The sequence below is a fragment of the Protopterus annectens genome, chromosome 8.part0 (genome assembly GCF_019279795.1).
Source record: "Protopterus annectens isolate FY-2018-M chromosome 8.part0, PAN1.0, whole genome shotgun sequence".
Lineage (NCBI taxonomy): Eukaryota > Metazoa > Chordata > Ceratodontiformes > Protopteridae > Protopterus > Protopterus annectens.
Genome location: NC_056741.1, coordinates 1,221,511,997 through 1,221,527,167, shown reverse-complemented (window position 1 = coordinate 1,221,527,167; position 15,171 = coordinate 1,221,511,997). Strand labels below are relative to the sequence as shown.

Here is a 15,171-nt window from a genome sequence, read left to right as displayed (position 1 = left end):
TACAAATTCATACTGCACTGACAATTGTTGAGTTAACCTACTAATGCTCTGAATCAGGTCTATGCCATGACTGAAAATCAGGAATGCAAAGCCCACTTGAAGTAAAAAAAATAAAAACAAAATAATCAGATTTAAAGTGGGCTCTGAATCCTACATTCACTCTGATATAAACCATCTTCAACATCCCTCTTGCAAGGATGATCTCCCCCTTTTACTGATATAATCTGCACCACTGTGATTGTGCCAAAGAAAACAAGGAATTCACACTGTAGTGATCTCATTTGAAAAGACTGCTTTGTGCAATCAGTGACAGTCACAAAAGTAGCTACCTTAACAAGTGTATGCTGTCCACTGACACTAATCCCATACATCATAGCTACATTGTAGCAATGAACTGAAATCATAGTGGAGTCAGTATGTTGAAGGATTTACTCCCTGGCTTTGTGCTATACAGCCATGAGCCCAGCTGTTCGGTTTACACAGTGGCCAGTTTACCATATTATTCTGAGTGATCTGTAACACTGGCACTGAATCAGCAAGCAGCATCACTATTTTGTAAAAGACAATACAACATCCCTTTATCTTGTATGCACAACCTCACTTTACAGTGCTTTATGTTAACTCAGTATTTTCATGTTCTCCCCTACCTGTATTCTCTCTCCACGATTTTAGTCAGATTAAAGAGTCACTAGCAAATCTCAAACATATTCAGATGTTAATACAAAGACAGCCACACAGTTAATGGCAATGCCACTTAGTAATTAACTAACCGGACGGTTTGGAGTTGGCATAATGGCTAAGGTGTTTAATTCACAAACAGTACAGGGTTTGATTCTCACCAAGAAAAACTGACTACCTTAAATAGTCCACAAAAGCAACTAGCCTAGTACTTATCCATGAATCAAGCATTACGTGCATTGTTTATAGCAACCATCTCCTAACATTCAAGTAATCCATCTCTTGTTACACAAAAATCATTTTAAATGTGGTTTGCAGGGACCATACTCCACTGACTGTGTCTGTGCCAGTATCTTTGCTCTTCTGTACATGGTGATGTCGAAGACATAAGTGGCTTATAGTGTCACTACTTGGCAGTGGCCATACAACAAAAAAGGAGGTGGAAAGACAAGACATGCTGTTTTCTGTAGCATGTGGCTTTACCGTCACTGTGGATGAAGTTGATCTCATAGGGGACAGCAGCAAAATAAGGATGTGTGTAAAACTGCATTAAAAAGAACATGTCCTTGAGAATTATTGTAGTTTTACTAATGATTTTATTTACTTATTTATTTATTTCCATTTATTGATTGGGATTGTCTGACTGAGCTGAACTAGTCCATTTTAGCAGAGTCCCAAGGAGAAAAGCCAGCAATATGGAAAGTGTATTTACAGTCAATAAAATAGAATTTCATTATGCAAATAAAGTAATTTTATACATTTTATTTTCAATATATGCTGCAAACATTTCTTTCCTAAAATTAATCACATATTATAATACGTTAAGGTTAATATAAGGTCATTATCTAGCACTATAGGAAGATTAAAAGAGAAGGAATAGTAAAAACAAAGAGTTGGTGTGATAGTATATGGAAGGAAATATCAGTTGAGATGAGGAGAAACAAATCATCATCATCTTTTGGCTTTTCCCGTTAGGGGTCGCCACAGTGGATCATCTCTTTCCATTTCTTCCTATCCTCTGCATCTTGCTCTGTCACACAAATGTCATACTTTTTTGAGAATTTTATGACTGTGAATTTTCCCACTGCAGAATAAGTCTGATTTCATTTCCTGTTTCTTTATCAGATTCCATCACTGGGTCAACAGGCAGCTTAGGAACAGTGCTAGTTATAGCACTAGCTCCCTCACTAATCCTTGCAGTAGTGAGTCTGATTATGGTCATAAGTCGATGGAAGAAACAGAGACATCAGACCACAGGTAATGCCTAATAGCCATGCCTTCATTGTTATTACAAATAATATTTTGTGATGCATGCTTCTGGACAAACAGAGGGCTTTTTTAATCTTTTCTGTACTGGTTATTGAGCAGGTACACTGGTAAATATTCATTTATATGTAAATAACTTGTAAAAAAGAAGCTATGGATCAGATTCAGAAACACATAACACACTGCATAATCCTGATTCTAGCAGCATTGTTCAGTGTGTTACGAAGGAGTGATTTAAAGACCTTAGCAATGCTGTAGTGCTAAGAAGGCTCCAGCATACGGTGCTACAGTGAGGACACTGGAGAAAGCCACATGCAAGTAAATAACTCCAGGGGTCCAGCTAATGAAAGCCAGCCTTGTGTTCTTCTCCAGAATCTTTTGCCAGGATCAGAATAGTACAATAATGTGATTCAAAGACAAGTCCTATCACTCTGTTTGCAAAGTGAAGCAAAAAAAATATACGTGGGCTTTTGATGGTGTACACCCAGTGATTTCTATGGCAGGAGTGGGGCTGTTAGCACTGTAAAAGTTAAGCATTGTGAAACCACAAGTGCATATGTGCATGCATGTGTGTGTGCATGTGTGGCAATAGGCATGCATGTACTGTATGTGTATGTTTGTGCGTCTGTGTGTGTGTGTTTATGTACAAGGATGCTCGGGCTGTGTGACTGTTTCTGATAGTATGTGTTTGCTGTGTGTGTGTGTGTGTGTGTGTGTGTGTGTGTGTGTGTGTGTGTGTGTGTGTGTGTGTGTGTGTGTGTGTGTGTGTGTGTCTACTTCTTTGTAGGTGTCTATGTAACAATTCTACATGGGTGGTGATGGAAAACTAATAATGTTACTTTTACCTATACTGTGTTCCATTCAGAGCCATGTTAATGAGCCAGTAATGTTCTCCACCATGTAGTTCGTTCATGTTTCTGAATTGCTTTTTTTATCCTAATAGTGCTACAGTAATAATGTCTCTGAATAACCCCTATATCAAAGTAAGATGGGGGCCAAACAGGATGGCTACATAAAGTGAAAGTTCTCAACAGTAAGAACTTAAAATACTTTATTTTGTGGTATCCACATTCTTTACTAGTGGTAGCAGTCAGATGGCAATAGTAGCAATTCCATACTAAATAAAATATTTTGATAGTTACATACTATAGAGCAGCCACATGGTGCAGTGGTTAGCATTGTCACCTCACAGCAAAAGGTTCTCCAGTTTGATCCTTGGCTGGGGTGCCTTCTGTGTGGAGTCTGCATGTCCTCCCTGTGGTCATGTGAGTTTCCTTTGAGTGTTCCAGTTTCCTCCCAAAGACATGCTGTAGGTGTACTGGACACTCTAAATTGGCCCTAGGCATGGGTGTGTGCCTTCCATGGAAGGTTGAGTGCCAGGCTAGCAACTTGATACTGTAAAGCTCTCATGCCAATCATGAGCAGACAGATGATTCACTGTGGCAACCCCTAACTGGGAAAATCTAGAAGAAGATGGTTAAATGCTATCATGAGGGAGATAGTAGGTTTAAGGCATGGCTGACCTACTGAAAACAGACACTGTGACCATAAGCTTTAAATCAATAATCAGGCATATATTTAGTTATGCAATAAGGAGAAATTAGGGCCCTTAAATAAATTGTTAAAATGAAAATAGCTCCAGATGAGACACTTTCTATTCTGCAGATTTGCTGGGGGGGAGCAATACCACCGGTGTTATTGGGTTTTGATGGTACAGATGTAGTTGATATTTTGTCTGATTGAAGACGAACTTGTTGAATGTCCCTTCAATCAGGATGAAAGACAGCATGAGCATCCAGTGAATGTGTTATAATTCACCGCAGATGTTTGACAGCCTCATATGCAGCTCCATTGGTTGCAGTAGCTTCCCTTACCTAGAATTATGCTGATTAGAATGCTTATTGATGCCCAAGCTTTTTTAGGCAATGCCATGAGGTTAAAACTACCAACATGAAAATGTCATCAAAATGTAAATTAAAGGTTATGCTGCTAAACACTAGGAGTCTAAACATGAAACTGCACTCATTGCAAGCATTCTTAACCCTGGAAGAAGCTGACATTTGTGCAGTCACAGAAACCTGGTTCAAAACTGCAGAAAGCACCCCAGCTATACTAGGTTACTCATCCTATCATTCATTCAGACCCCAAGCCTTGGGCAGCAAAACAAAAGGAGGTGGAGTTGCAATTTATATAAAAAACATACACACCTCTAGGCTGGTCAAACAGTATGATGCACAGGAAATACTCCAGGTGCAGTTAATAATTGACAAGACCCCTATTCAAATCATAGCTAGGTACAGGCCTCCAACTCTGACTCAAGATGCCCACTCCACCTATCTGGACCTCATCGAATCTATCAAGATTCAACCCTTTACCCTGATCTTGGGCGACTTTAACTATCCAACCATAGATTGGAAGAAATACTCATGCCAAAACACATATTCCCATAGATTCCTTGATTTCGTCAATGCAAATGCCTTGGACCAGTTGGTTGACACCCCCCCACAAGAGGTGAAAATATCTTGGACTTGGTATTAACCAGCATGAGTAACCATTGCAGCTTCCCTACAGTGTCATCATCCCTGGTAAGATCCGACCACAAAGCAGTCACTTTTGAAGTCACCATCTCCCCTGACCCCCCCCCCCAGCTAGGGTCAAACAAAAAAGCTTCTCCAAAGCTGATTACAACATCCTGAGGGAAGGTATAAACAGCTTCACAGCTCCCTCTCCCTCCACAGAAACTGGCATATATGTCCAGACTTACACCAAAGTGTTATGAGCATTTATATAGCTGCATGGAATCAGGAATACCAGACAGAATGAAATCCTCCTCCTCAAGGAAGAGTAAACCTGTCTGCTGGACATCTACAATAAATAAACTCTATAATAAAAGGAAAAAATTGCTGTCCCGGACCAAGAAGGAGCAGGTGTCTAATTGGATGCAATCTCTCCTTAGCCTGAACAAGCAAATAAGAGCACTAGTGAAATCCTGTAAAGCAAACTTCGAGTCGAAACTGGCCACATCTACTAAAGGCAATCATAAGGCTTTCTTCGCATATGTCCGCAATTTCAAGGGAAGCACCCAGATCTGCTCAGGACTGGTGGTCAAGGATGCTACCTACACAAATGCTGTAGATATAGACAACCTGCTGGCATTCAGGTTCAGTGAAAACATCACTCCTCTGTCCCCCCAGTAGTATAACAGGACATCCCCAGTACCCTCCCTCCTCCCCTTATCTTTAGGGAGCAAGTAATCACTGCCCTCTCAAAGGCAAAAAATACAGCCTCCGTGGGACCTGATAACATCCCAGGCTGCATCCTACATGAACTCAGGCAGGAACTTGCAGCACCATTAGGCACCCTATTCAACCAAAGCCTGAGTACTGGATTCATCCCCACTGAGTGGAGGACAGCTACTGTCATCCCTTTGCACAAATGTGGAGCATCCACCGATCCAGAAAATTATAGACCCATCAGCCTAACTAGCCTGATCTGCAAGGTCATTGAGCAGATTATCATGGATCTCATTAACAAGGACATTGGCAACCTCCAGACACTTGATCCCACACAGTTTGGTTTTGTCAAGGGGAGGTCATGCCTGTTAAATTTAGTCGATGTCTTTGAGACAGTCACCAAGCCCATAGATGAGGGAAGACAGGGCACACCACCTACCTTGACCTGGCCAAGGCCTTCAATACTATTTCCCACTCAGGTATAATAGATAAACTCTCTCAACTAGGCATCAATCCATATGTTACCAGATGGGTAGCAAACTGGTTCACTGATAGAACCCACCTAGTCAAAATCAGGGCAGCCACCTCAAGTAGTACACCCATAACAAGTGATGTACCCCAAGGATCAGTCTTGGGGCCTCTGCTGTTTGGGATATACTCCTCTGAGGTGCATGCCAAATCTAGTGGGCTATGGCTGACCAAGTTTGCAGATGACTGTAATTTGGGTGCTGTCATCAATTCTTCTAGAGATGTGGACATCCTCCAAGAGGGTCTCACCCAAACAAATGACTGGTGCCAGAAACATGGCCTCAAACTGATTGCCAAAAAATGCATCACCATCCCTTTTGGGGGAGAATGACGTCCCCACAAATGATCACATTGATAATAAGGCACTAAGCACGCAATCAGTCGTGAGAGACTTGGGAACCCAGGTTGTTAGAAAACTGACTTTTGACCACCATATTGCCTCCATTGTACAGAAAACTTTTCTACATGGCCCACCTCATTAGTAAGGGTATCTCATCCAGGGACAAGGTGATCATAACATCCCTGTATTCTTCCCTTATAAGACCGGTTATTGAATACAATGCCCCTTTCAGCATATACCTCACAAAGCACATGCAGCAGATGGAGAGATCACAGAGATTGCTCACCCAGAGAATCCAGGGCCTCAAACATCTACCCTACACAGATAGGCTAAAAGCCCTGTCCCTTTACTCAGTCTCCTACAGACTCCTCAGAGGTGACCTCTGTCTGGCATACAAAGTAATCTCAGACCCCCCTAATGGGACTGCTGTATATCTGCAAGCCAAGCTCCACTCGAGTAACCTGTACGTGAGACCTTAACCTAGTCTGTGACATCAATAGGACTTGTTGGTGGGACAGATTTGTGTCCCAGAGACTCCCCCTTTTGTGGAATAGACTCCCCCTCTATGTAAAGCAGAGTACCTCATTAAATCTTTTTAAGTGCAACCTGGATAATTTGATGGGTAACAGAAAATACATCCCTAGGATTCCACTTATGTCCCTGCTGGGCAGTGGCATAGGGTGCTAACATGTTGGCTAAATTCTTGGCTAGGATTGTAAGAGCCTCAGGGTTGTAGCCTAGTAACTTCCTATGATCCTATGATCCTATCATCCTACAAATACAATATTATTAGTTAGTGGCAACTTAATGTACTCTTTGCATTTGTCAGTGGAATGGGATTTACAGAGTTAATGTTTGTTCAACAACTTAACCTGCATTACATGAATTTGCTTAAAACTTTTGAATACTACTTTAACATTTGAAGATGCATTCTTAATATGATCTCTGTTACCTTATTTCTCATTTTCACTTGATTTTCATCATATATAGCTATAGAGAAAGACATTGAAAAAAGATTTGTGGACTCCAAAGTTGTTGAGTATTACTCAGAGAAGCTAATTCAGGCTCCTACGTTCATCCCTAAAGTCTTTATCTGCTACTCTAGCTTGGATGGCTCAAAGCATACAGCGGTAGTGCTACGTTTTGCTGCTTACTTGCAGGAATACTGTGGTTGCAAGGTAACTCTTTTCTTGTATATTTTTATTTTCAAACAAAGTGTATTCTTTTCAAAGGTAGTAACAATAAATAATCAGTGAACTAATAACGTATCAGACAACAATATGATACTCTAATATTTAAATTTACTTGAGTGCTTGTCTGAGTAATGTTCTTATAGCCTTAAGAAAGTTAATGATCTCAAGTGTAAAGCAGAAAACCAATGCTTTATTGCATTTCTGAACAGTGAATCTATAAATACTGAGAAGGCAAGTTGCAAGTTTTCTATAGTCGATCCTTTAGAGCATTGGGGCTGCCTAGTTTGTATAACAACTGTATTGTGAATTCAGACAAGAGGATGAAGGTGAGTTTTACGTTTGTTTTATTTTTGTTTACTACCTTCTCCCTTGTCTCTGAATTTGTGAAAGCCTGGACTAGATATGTATTTAAAGATCTGAAGTATGGAGGCTTGCCCCCACATTAGGGGCACAGGAGAAATTACGCTATTTTGAGATGGGGACATCCTGAGGATTTAGATGTTTTAATTTAGATCAATTACATGCCAACTGACACATCATTAATCATAGTGAGTCCGTGCAAAGTTGCGCAGTAAATCTTATTGTTGAAAGTAAACACTGAAATGCCAGTTGTAATGTATTGAATGGTAAAGCCCTGACTGTCACCCAGGAAACCCAACTTCAGTTAGTAGCTTGGATCTTACAGGAGCTGAATGGGGAGAATGAAAAGGACTGACCAATTCTGGCTTCCCCATTTTGGTGAGCTGGTAGTACTACAGGTCTCAATGCAGACTGCCACATGGGGGAAACATCAAGTGTGCACTCTATAACAAAGGTAGGACTCTGTGGGCATGAGTAGCCAAGGCGTCCAGCACAATTAAGAGCAAGCAGTTGGGTTGAAGCATGCCCTTGACCTGTGCACCATGCATGCTGGCCAACAGGTGAGGGAAATGGGAACATAACTGAAAGATCTGAGCCCATGACTCATCCATAGATGATAATTTACCGGTGGTCAGCACCCAGTCCATTTGCCTAGGAATACTATATGGTTACTGGAAGATATCTCCCTCTAGAAAAAGGAGACCAGTCCCACAAGATAATGTGGATTTCTAAGCAGTGCTTACATCAAGAAAGATGTTTGAACATACATAGGTCAAAAGCGTGCCTAGGGAAACTTGATAGCCAATGTTGGTAAAGGCCAAATAAAAATTTAAATATCAAAGCTTCTGGGCACATTTAAAGTTATAATAAGTATCAGTGTGTCATGCTGTGTCACAGATGTGAAACAACAAAGAGCAAAAGTAACACCACAATACAGTTTAAAATAAAAAATGCTCTATAATAAAGTTTACAAGAAGTTTTGTATTTTTTGCATGGCTCTGTCTTTATGTTCTTATCAATGGCAGTTTGTCAGTTAAATCTCTTGAAAATATTTTAACCAAGTTAAAATTTATTTGAAAATGTCAACCTTCAAGAGTAAACCAAATGTCACTAATGAATATGATAGTTTCTTATCACTAATGTTTAAACTGCGTTTAGCAATCAACACATCAGCATTTTGTGAAGGACTGCAAATCCAGTGTGTAGGATTCGCTCCTGCTGTGTGTAATGGAAGTAAAAAACTTATGAACAAGCTAAACTAACAAATACATGCAAAACAGGATTCCGGTAATAACATTTCTTCAGCAAGGGACATTTGTCAGCATCTAAGCAATATCAGATTCATAATAGTAATGTTTTCTGGCTTTTCCTGGTTAGGGGTCGCCACAGCAGAACTCTGGTCCACTAATGATTGACAGTGGATTTTTACTGTGCTGAGTTGCCAGCCTGACACCTAACCTTCATAACGCCAAGCTGAAAATGCATGTCAATGGTAGAAAATGAGGGGCATTATAATCTGGCAAAACTTTAAAAAACATTTTATGGTGATAGAATGCCATCTACGATATGATGATTACAACTTTTTTAATTGACCAAAATAGCTAATTCAGCAAGTTATAATGGCTGTGAAATATAGAACAAAAAGTGGTATGTGCAAAACTATTCTACCTTGCAAGTACGGCACAGGAAAAAAAATCTGGCTGCGACATGTAGTTTAAAACAAGACTGCATTTCTGTAGCATGACCAGTCCCAGTTATCCTTGCTCTGTGCTATATTGTGTACACATTTAAGCTGATAGAAGACAAACTGTCTCTAAGGTGAAGACCTTAACTGTTATGCCAAACCCACCCACCAACTGTAAGATTCAATAAAGCCTACACAGTGGTTTTCCACCATGTGCACATTGTGGCACAATGAGCACACTGGCATGGAAACTTTTAAATTCAGTAAGCCCCGTGTAGTGGCATGCACCCCCTTGCAAACAAGATAACACCATGGCATGCTAATTACTGCATAAGCATCTGAATTACATACTAATCAGCCAAGGGAACATGAGCTATTCAACAAGCTATAAAGCAACTGTATAGACTCCGTGCTGGTGTTCCCCATGAATTCCAAAACATTTGGAATACAGCCACAAAAAGGAGTCTACACAGACAGAACAAAAAGTAAAATGTGTAACATTTGTACAGAACTGACCTTAACATATGACAGTAGGCTGGATGCAACAAAAGGAGAGTAACAAAAGCAAAATAAATCCTTTTTTGTGCAATAACACAAATTCAGCTTTGCTACTCCACCCCCAAATGAACAATACACTTATAAGTAATGCAGAAAGATAAAAGTGTAAAAGTATGTGCTAATCAAAATAATTATAAAAAACATTAAACAGACTATTCATTTACATGTCAGCATATGCACTATGTAATAAAAAACAGACACAGTCACGACTGCAGTATCCAGTACTAAAAGATTTTACTTCAAGTGCACAGAACACAAGTGCTTTCGCTATAATAGCTTCATCAGGTGTTTAAAATTCACAGTAAAATACAACTCCTAGAAAGCACTAAGGTAACAGTCACATGATACATTGCGATCACAATTTAAAAGCATATTACATACAAAATACCAGCATATAATTTAATAGCACATAAAAACATGAATAAAACATAAATACATTAGTGAACGTTGCACTATCTCAAGGGTCTATTTTTAAGTCAGGGTCTCAGGGGTACAAATTGATTAAGACCATGCCCCGAGTCCCGCCTCAACCTAACAATCCATGTTGTAGACTCTAAGTCTTCAGTCTTATTAGCTATATCACCTAACCTGGAACTCTGAAAGTCTACCAATGACCAAGAACTTGAACATATGAGTGTCGTCCGTGTTCATGACATGTTTAGCCAGTGCATTAACCTTGTTGTGTTTATTTATATTATAAACATGTTCTCTTATACGTTCTTTAAATGTTCTATTGGTCTTCCCTCTATAGAATCCCATACATTTAACACAATAAGCAAGATAAACCACATGTTTAGTAAAACATGTGGCATATACTTTAAAAGTGTACATTTTTCTCTGGTCAGGATGATAAAATTCAGCACTGGTGTCAATATAAGAACAAAAATTGCACCGCCCACATGGCCTAGTGCCATATTCACAATCTTCAGCAGAGGTTCCCTTGGGATAGCATAGTCTCCTTTTTAAGGACTTGCTATTCCTAAACTGAAACCTAGGTTCATCATCTATAATTTTGGCTACATCAGGATCAGTAACCAAAAATTTCCAGTGCTTCCTAATGATGTCTATATATTGAGAGACATCACTAGTATAGCTCAAAGGAACCCTAAGTTTCATACCACCAACCTGTCTATTTTCCACCCTACCAACTTCCCTTTTCCCATACGAAAAGTAGGGTTTGGTCTGACTATGCCTCATTCCCACTACATCATTGACATTCATAAGGATGTGTTGCTCATTATACCCTCTATCTCTGAGATTATCCACGGCAACGTTTACCTGTGTCTGAAAGTCCTGCTCCTTCACTTTTAACCTAGATGCTCTATATATTTGATTGCATATAACATTCTTAAAAATGTAAGGAGGATGTAAACTATCCCTGTGTAGCAAATGATTCACATGGCATTCTTTCCTAAAGAGCTTAGTAAAAAGTTCTCCCTCATTGTCCCTTACAACCAACATATCCAAGAACTCAGTCTCATAAAGTGCAGATTTGAAGGTGAACTTTAAAAATTTAGTACTCATGTTAACAAGCTCATGAAATTCCAAAACCAAACAGAAATATTGTAGTGTGTGATGTTGATCTCAGGCCTGTAGTGTGTATTGCTTTACTGTCTGTAATACTGGCAGCACTGTTAGTTTGTTAGCATATATTGCACTATAGTAATGCAGGTATTAATTTATTCCTGTATTTCTTGCTTTTTCTCACAGGTGATCATGACAGTGGGAGTGTGGGCTCTGTGCCACCTGACGTCAGTGTATCAGCAGACTCTGATGATGATGGTGGCATAAGTGATGCACAGTCAGGGGGTGCAGAAATTGAATCTGACACTGAGGTTGACATACAGCCATCCCCTACATTTCCATCAGACACAGCCAGTAGGCCTACGCCTACCCAGTCCAGTGAGCCCAGAGATACTGGACAGATGGAGGACAAGAAAATTAATCAGGGAAGTGTGGCTACTGCTGCTTCAATGCCTGTTGAGTCTGGCCATGGCCAAAGTGTGAGTGAGGTGCCACACAGGAATTGATATGGGTGATCAGAGGGAGCCTGCTGTCCTTCTTTCACCTGATGCAGGTGTCACTTCCCGTGCCACTCAATGTATGTTTAGAGCCATCATGGAGGCATAGGCACATTCCCATATGTGGTCCAGACAAATGATCAGGGTTGTGAATGTGGAACAGTCTGACATGGATGACTGCCTCCATCATGTTGCTGATTCACTGGATCAGATGATTGACACATTGGAATGAGGGGTGTCTGTGATGGACTGAGGGGTGTCTGTCATGGAACAACCAGTATCTGTAATGGAATGTCTGCTGGGAGGGGAATGGTATCCTTGTGGGCATAGGTCAGCCACATCATCTGCTGTCAGCCAATGTGGCCATGACCGATTCATCTGCCATAGTGGCAGTACTTCCACTGTTCCATCGGTGAGTGTACTGTCCACACCCAGACATGGCAGGCCATGGGGTCATGGTCCTAGGTAGCCCCATGAAGGGAGCTAGTCCAGCAGACATTGGTCATGTACAGGTAGCAGCACTGCATCTGACCTTGGGCATGGAGGTGCCAGTGCACTCCTGGCAGAGACAGTTCTGGTTGTGGAAGACAATAATAAACTGCCACCTCTACCATGCACAGCTCACAACTGTCTGACAGACTAAGATGTAGAGCTAGCGCAGAGCTTGGCTGTGTTCATGCAGACACTAACACACCGATTTCACCTGGAGAACCCCTACAGACATACACAAACAACAGTTACTCATTTTGTCTCAATGGCCACATATTGTTTTATCCCAGTGTCTGCCTTCTTCTCCTTCTTACTCACTCGCACACACTCACTGACCTTTTGTGTCAGCCTAGGCTTCCTGCCCTCACACACAACACCCTGTACAAGTGATGATAACTGTGCCATATCCCTGTTTTCTATCTTTTGGAATCAGGGATACAAAAGCTGTATCTGATGCTCAGGGTGCATGCCTAACTTAGTGCTTAGTATATCTGCATTTGTGTTGATGAACTACTCATTGTACCTTTGACTTATATTAGCCTTGGAAAGTTAGACAGTTGATAGCATCAAAATTTCACAACTGTATAGTGAATGCTCTTGTAGGGGTTGTGAAGTCAGAAACTGCAATGTGTATCATTACTTTCTAAATTCTGTCTTTAATGATTTTCCAGGACAAACGTGCAGTGCACATCATAAGTCACGTCATCATATTCATATCATAGGACTGTATGACAGCACTGTTGTCAACCTCATCAGAACAGTAATACAGTATAATGTTTTCCTTTGCATGTACCTCAACAGACACATGCAGCAGCTGGAGAGACCACAGGGCTTTCTCATAAAAATAACACAGGGCCTACAAACCATGCCATGATGTATGTGGATGGATTAAAAGCCATGTCACTATAATCTGTCTTGTATAGGATGAGGTGACATCTGCCTGGCCTCCAGGCCAATGTCTGACCATGTTGTGGTGGAATGACTGCATATCCAAACATGTGATATAGCTGATGGCATCAGCAGTGTCTGTTGAGAATATGGGAATAACAGTGTCCCTCATGCTATGGTAAAAGCTCTCAGTAATGTAAAGCAACAGCAAACACCTGCACACAGTTGACTGCAGTGAGAATATAACCCCTACCTAACTAAAGTACACAGACAACAGAACACAGTACTTAATTCAAGCACCACTGAACAAGTATGGCTTTTGCTAGACTACAGCTGAACTTATAGTACATGACATCAGCAAGACATGTGTGAGACAAGATGTTGGCAGGCCTGCATATGTTCCTAGCTTCATAGCTTCATATGAGGCTACTACCATAATGGCCCTAGATTCATAGGTTCATAGGAGGTTACTAGGCTAATGGCCCTAGGGCCTTTTCAAGGCTAATGAAGTTGTACCATTGTTCCCTTACAGACCAATATATGTAGTTCATATTTGCGAATCAATGATCAGCACTGGTTGTCCCTGTCTAAGAGTGACATAGGTGAAACCTTCAGGGTAATTTTACAATTTCCCATCCAATTGTCCAAGTTACGCTTAAATAGGGTTATTGATGAGTTCAGTTCCATGTGAATTGGGAGTTTGTTCCATAGCAGTAGCAACCTCTAGGAGCTGTATCTGTCTCTCCAGCATGTCCTGTTGATGTCACAGGCTAGGTTAAAGTCCCTACAGCAAGTGAATCTTGCCCCATTTGTTTTGCGAAGGTGCAACATTTCCATTAAGGCAGGGTTCAAGAGTGCTCTGCAGGCCAGGCACAAGTTGCCTCTAAGCAGTGACAGGATCTTCAGTCTGTCCATGTAGGTCATGTGTTGAAGTCCTTGGATTTTCTTGGTGAGAAACTTCTTAGGTCTCTCCAGCTGCTGCAGGTGTCTGGTGAGGTACATGCAAAAGGGAGCATTGTACTCTATTATTGGACTGATGAGGGATGAGTACAGTGGTTGATAACATCCGTAGTTTTGGATGCTATGCCCTTACCTATAAGGGTGAAATGTAAAAGGCCTTCCTTACCACTGTGGACACATGATGATAAAAGTTGACATTGTTATCGACCTGCAAATCTCTCACTGGTGTGTTGGAGCTTAGGGTGTTATTATTAATAGTGTAATTTGCAAGTACCTCTCCTTTGCCAAAAGGGATACTAGTGCATGCTTTTTGGGTTAAGTTTAAGTCTGTTTCTTTGGCAATAATCATTTATGTATGTAAGCCCATTTTGTAGTATGTTGACATTGTTTAGGGATTCAATGATTGCACAGTTTGCAGTCATCAGTGAATTTGGTGAGCCACAGGCCATTTGTTATCGTCTGAATTTTTGAGAAATAGATTCCAAACAGTAGGAGGCCTAGCAAAGACAGTTGTGGAACACCATTGGTAACAGGTCTGCTGCTAGAGTTGGAATCCCCAAGTATGACTGTATGCGTACTGTTGATGAGCCAGTTGGCTACCTGTCTAATGATGTAAGGGCTAATCCCCAGCTGGGTGAGTTTCTCATGGATGCCTGAGTAGGGGATTGTGTCAAAGCCCTTGACCAGGTCAAGACAGGCAGTATGTACTGTTTTGGTTTCATCCAGGGCTTTGGTGACACTCTTGAAAAATTCCACTAGGTTTAACAGGCATGATCTGCCCTTAATACAGCCAAAGTGGGTTAGGTGAAGAATTTGAAGGTCACCAATGTCCTTGTTGATAAAGTCCAAGATGATTCTTTCCATGCCCTTACAGACAAGGCTGGTCAGGCTTATAGGTCTATAGTTTCCTGGGTCAGTTGAGGGACCCCCCTCTGTGCAAAGGGAGTACAGTCATTGTTTTCCACTTTGCTGG

The 15,171-nt window shown here is 40.9% G+C and overlaps 1 protein-coding gene across 1 annotated transcript in view; it reads left to right on the top strand.

Annotated features, from left to right (window-relative positions):
* Positions 1-15,171, top strand: part of LOC122809317 (interleukin-17 receptor D-like) — a 411,276-nt gene that overhangs the window by 324,805 nt on the left and 71,300 nt on the right. Inside the window, exons 10-11 of the mRNA XM_044080716.1 lie at positions 1,804-1,935; positions 7,036-7,223. Of these exons, the coding sequence (XP_043936651.1) occupies positions 1,804-1,935; positions 7,036-7,223 (320 nt within the window). The remainder of the gene's footprint in view (positions 1-1,803; positions 1,936-7,035; positions 7,224-15,171) is intronic.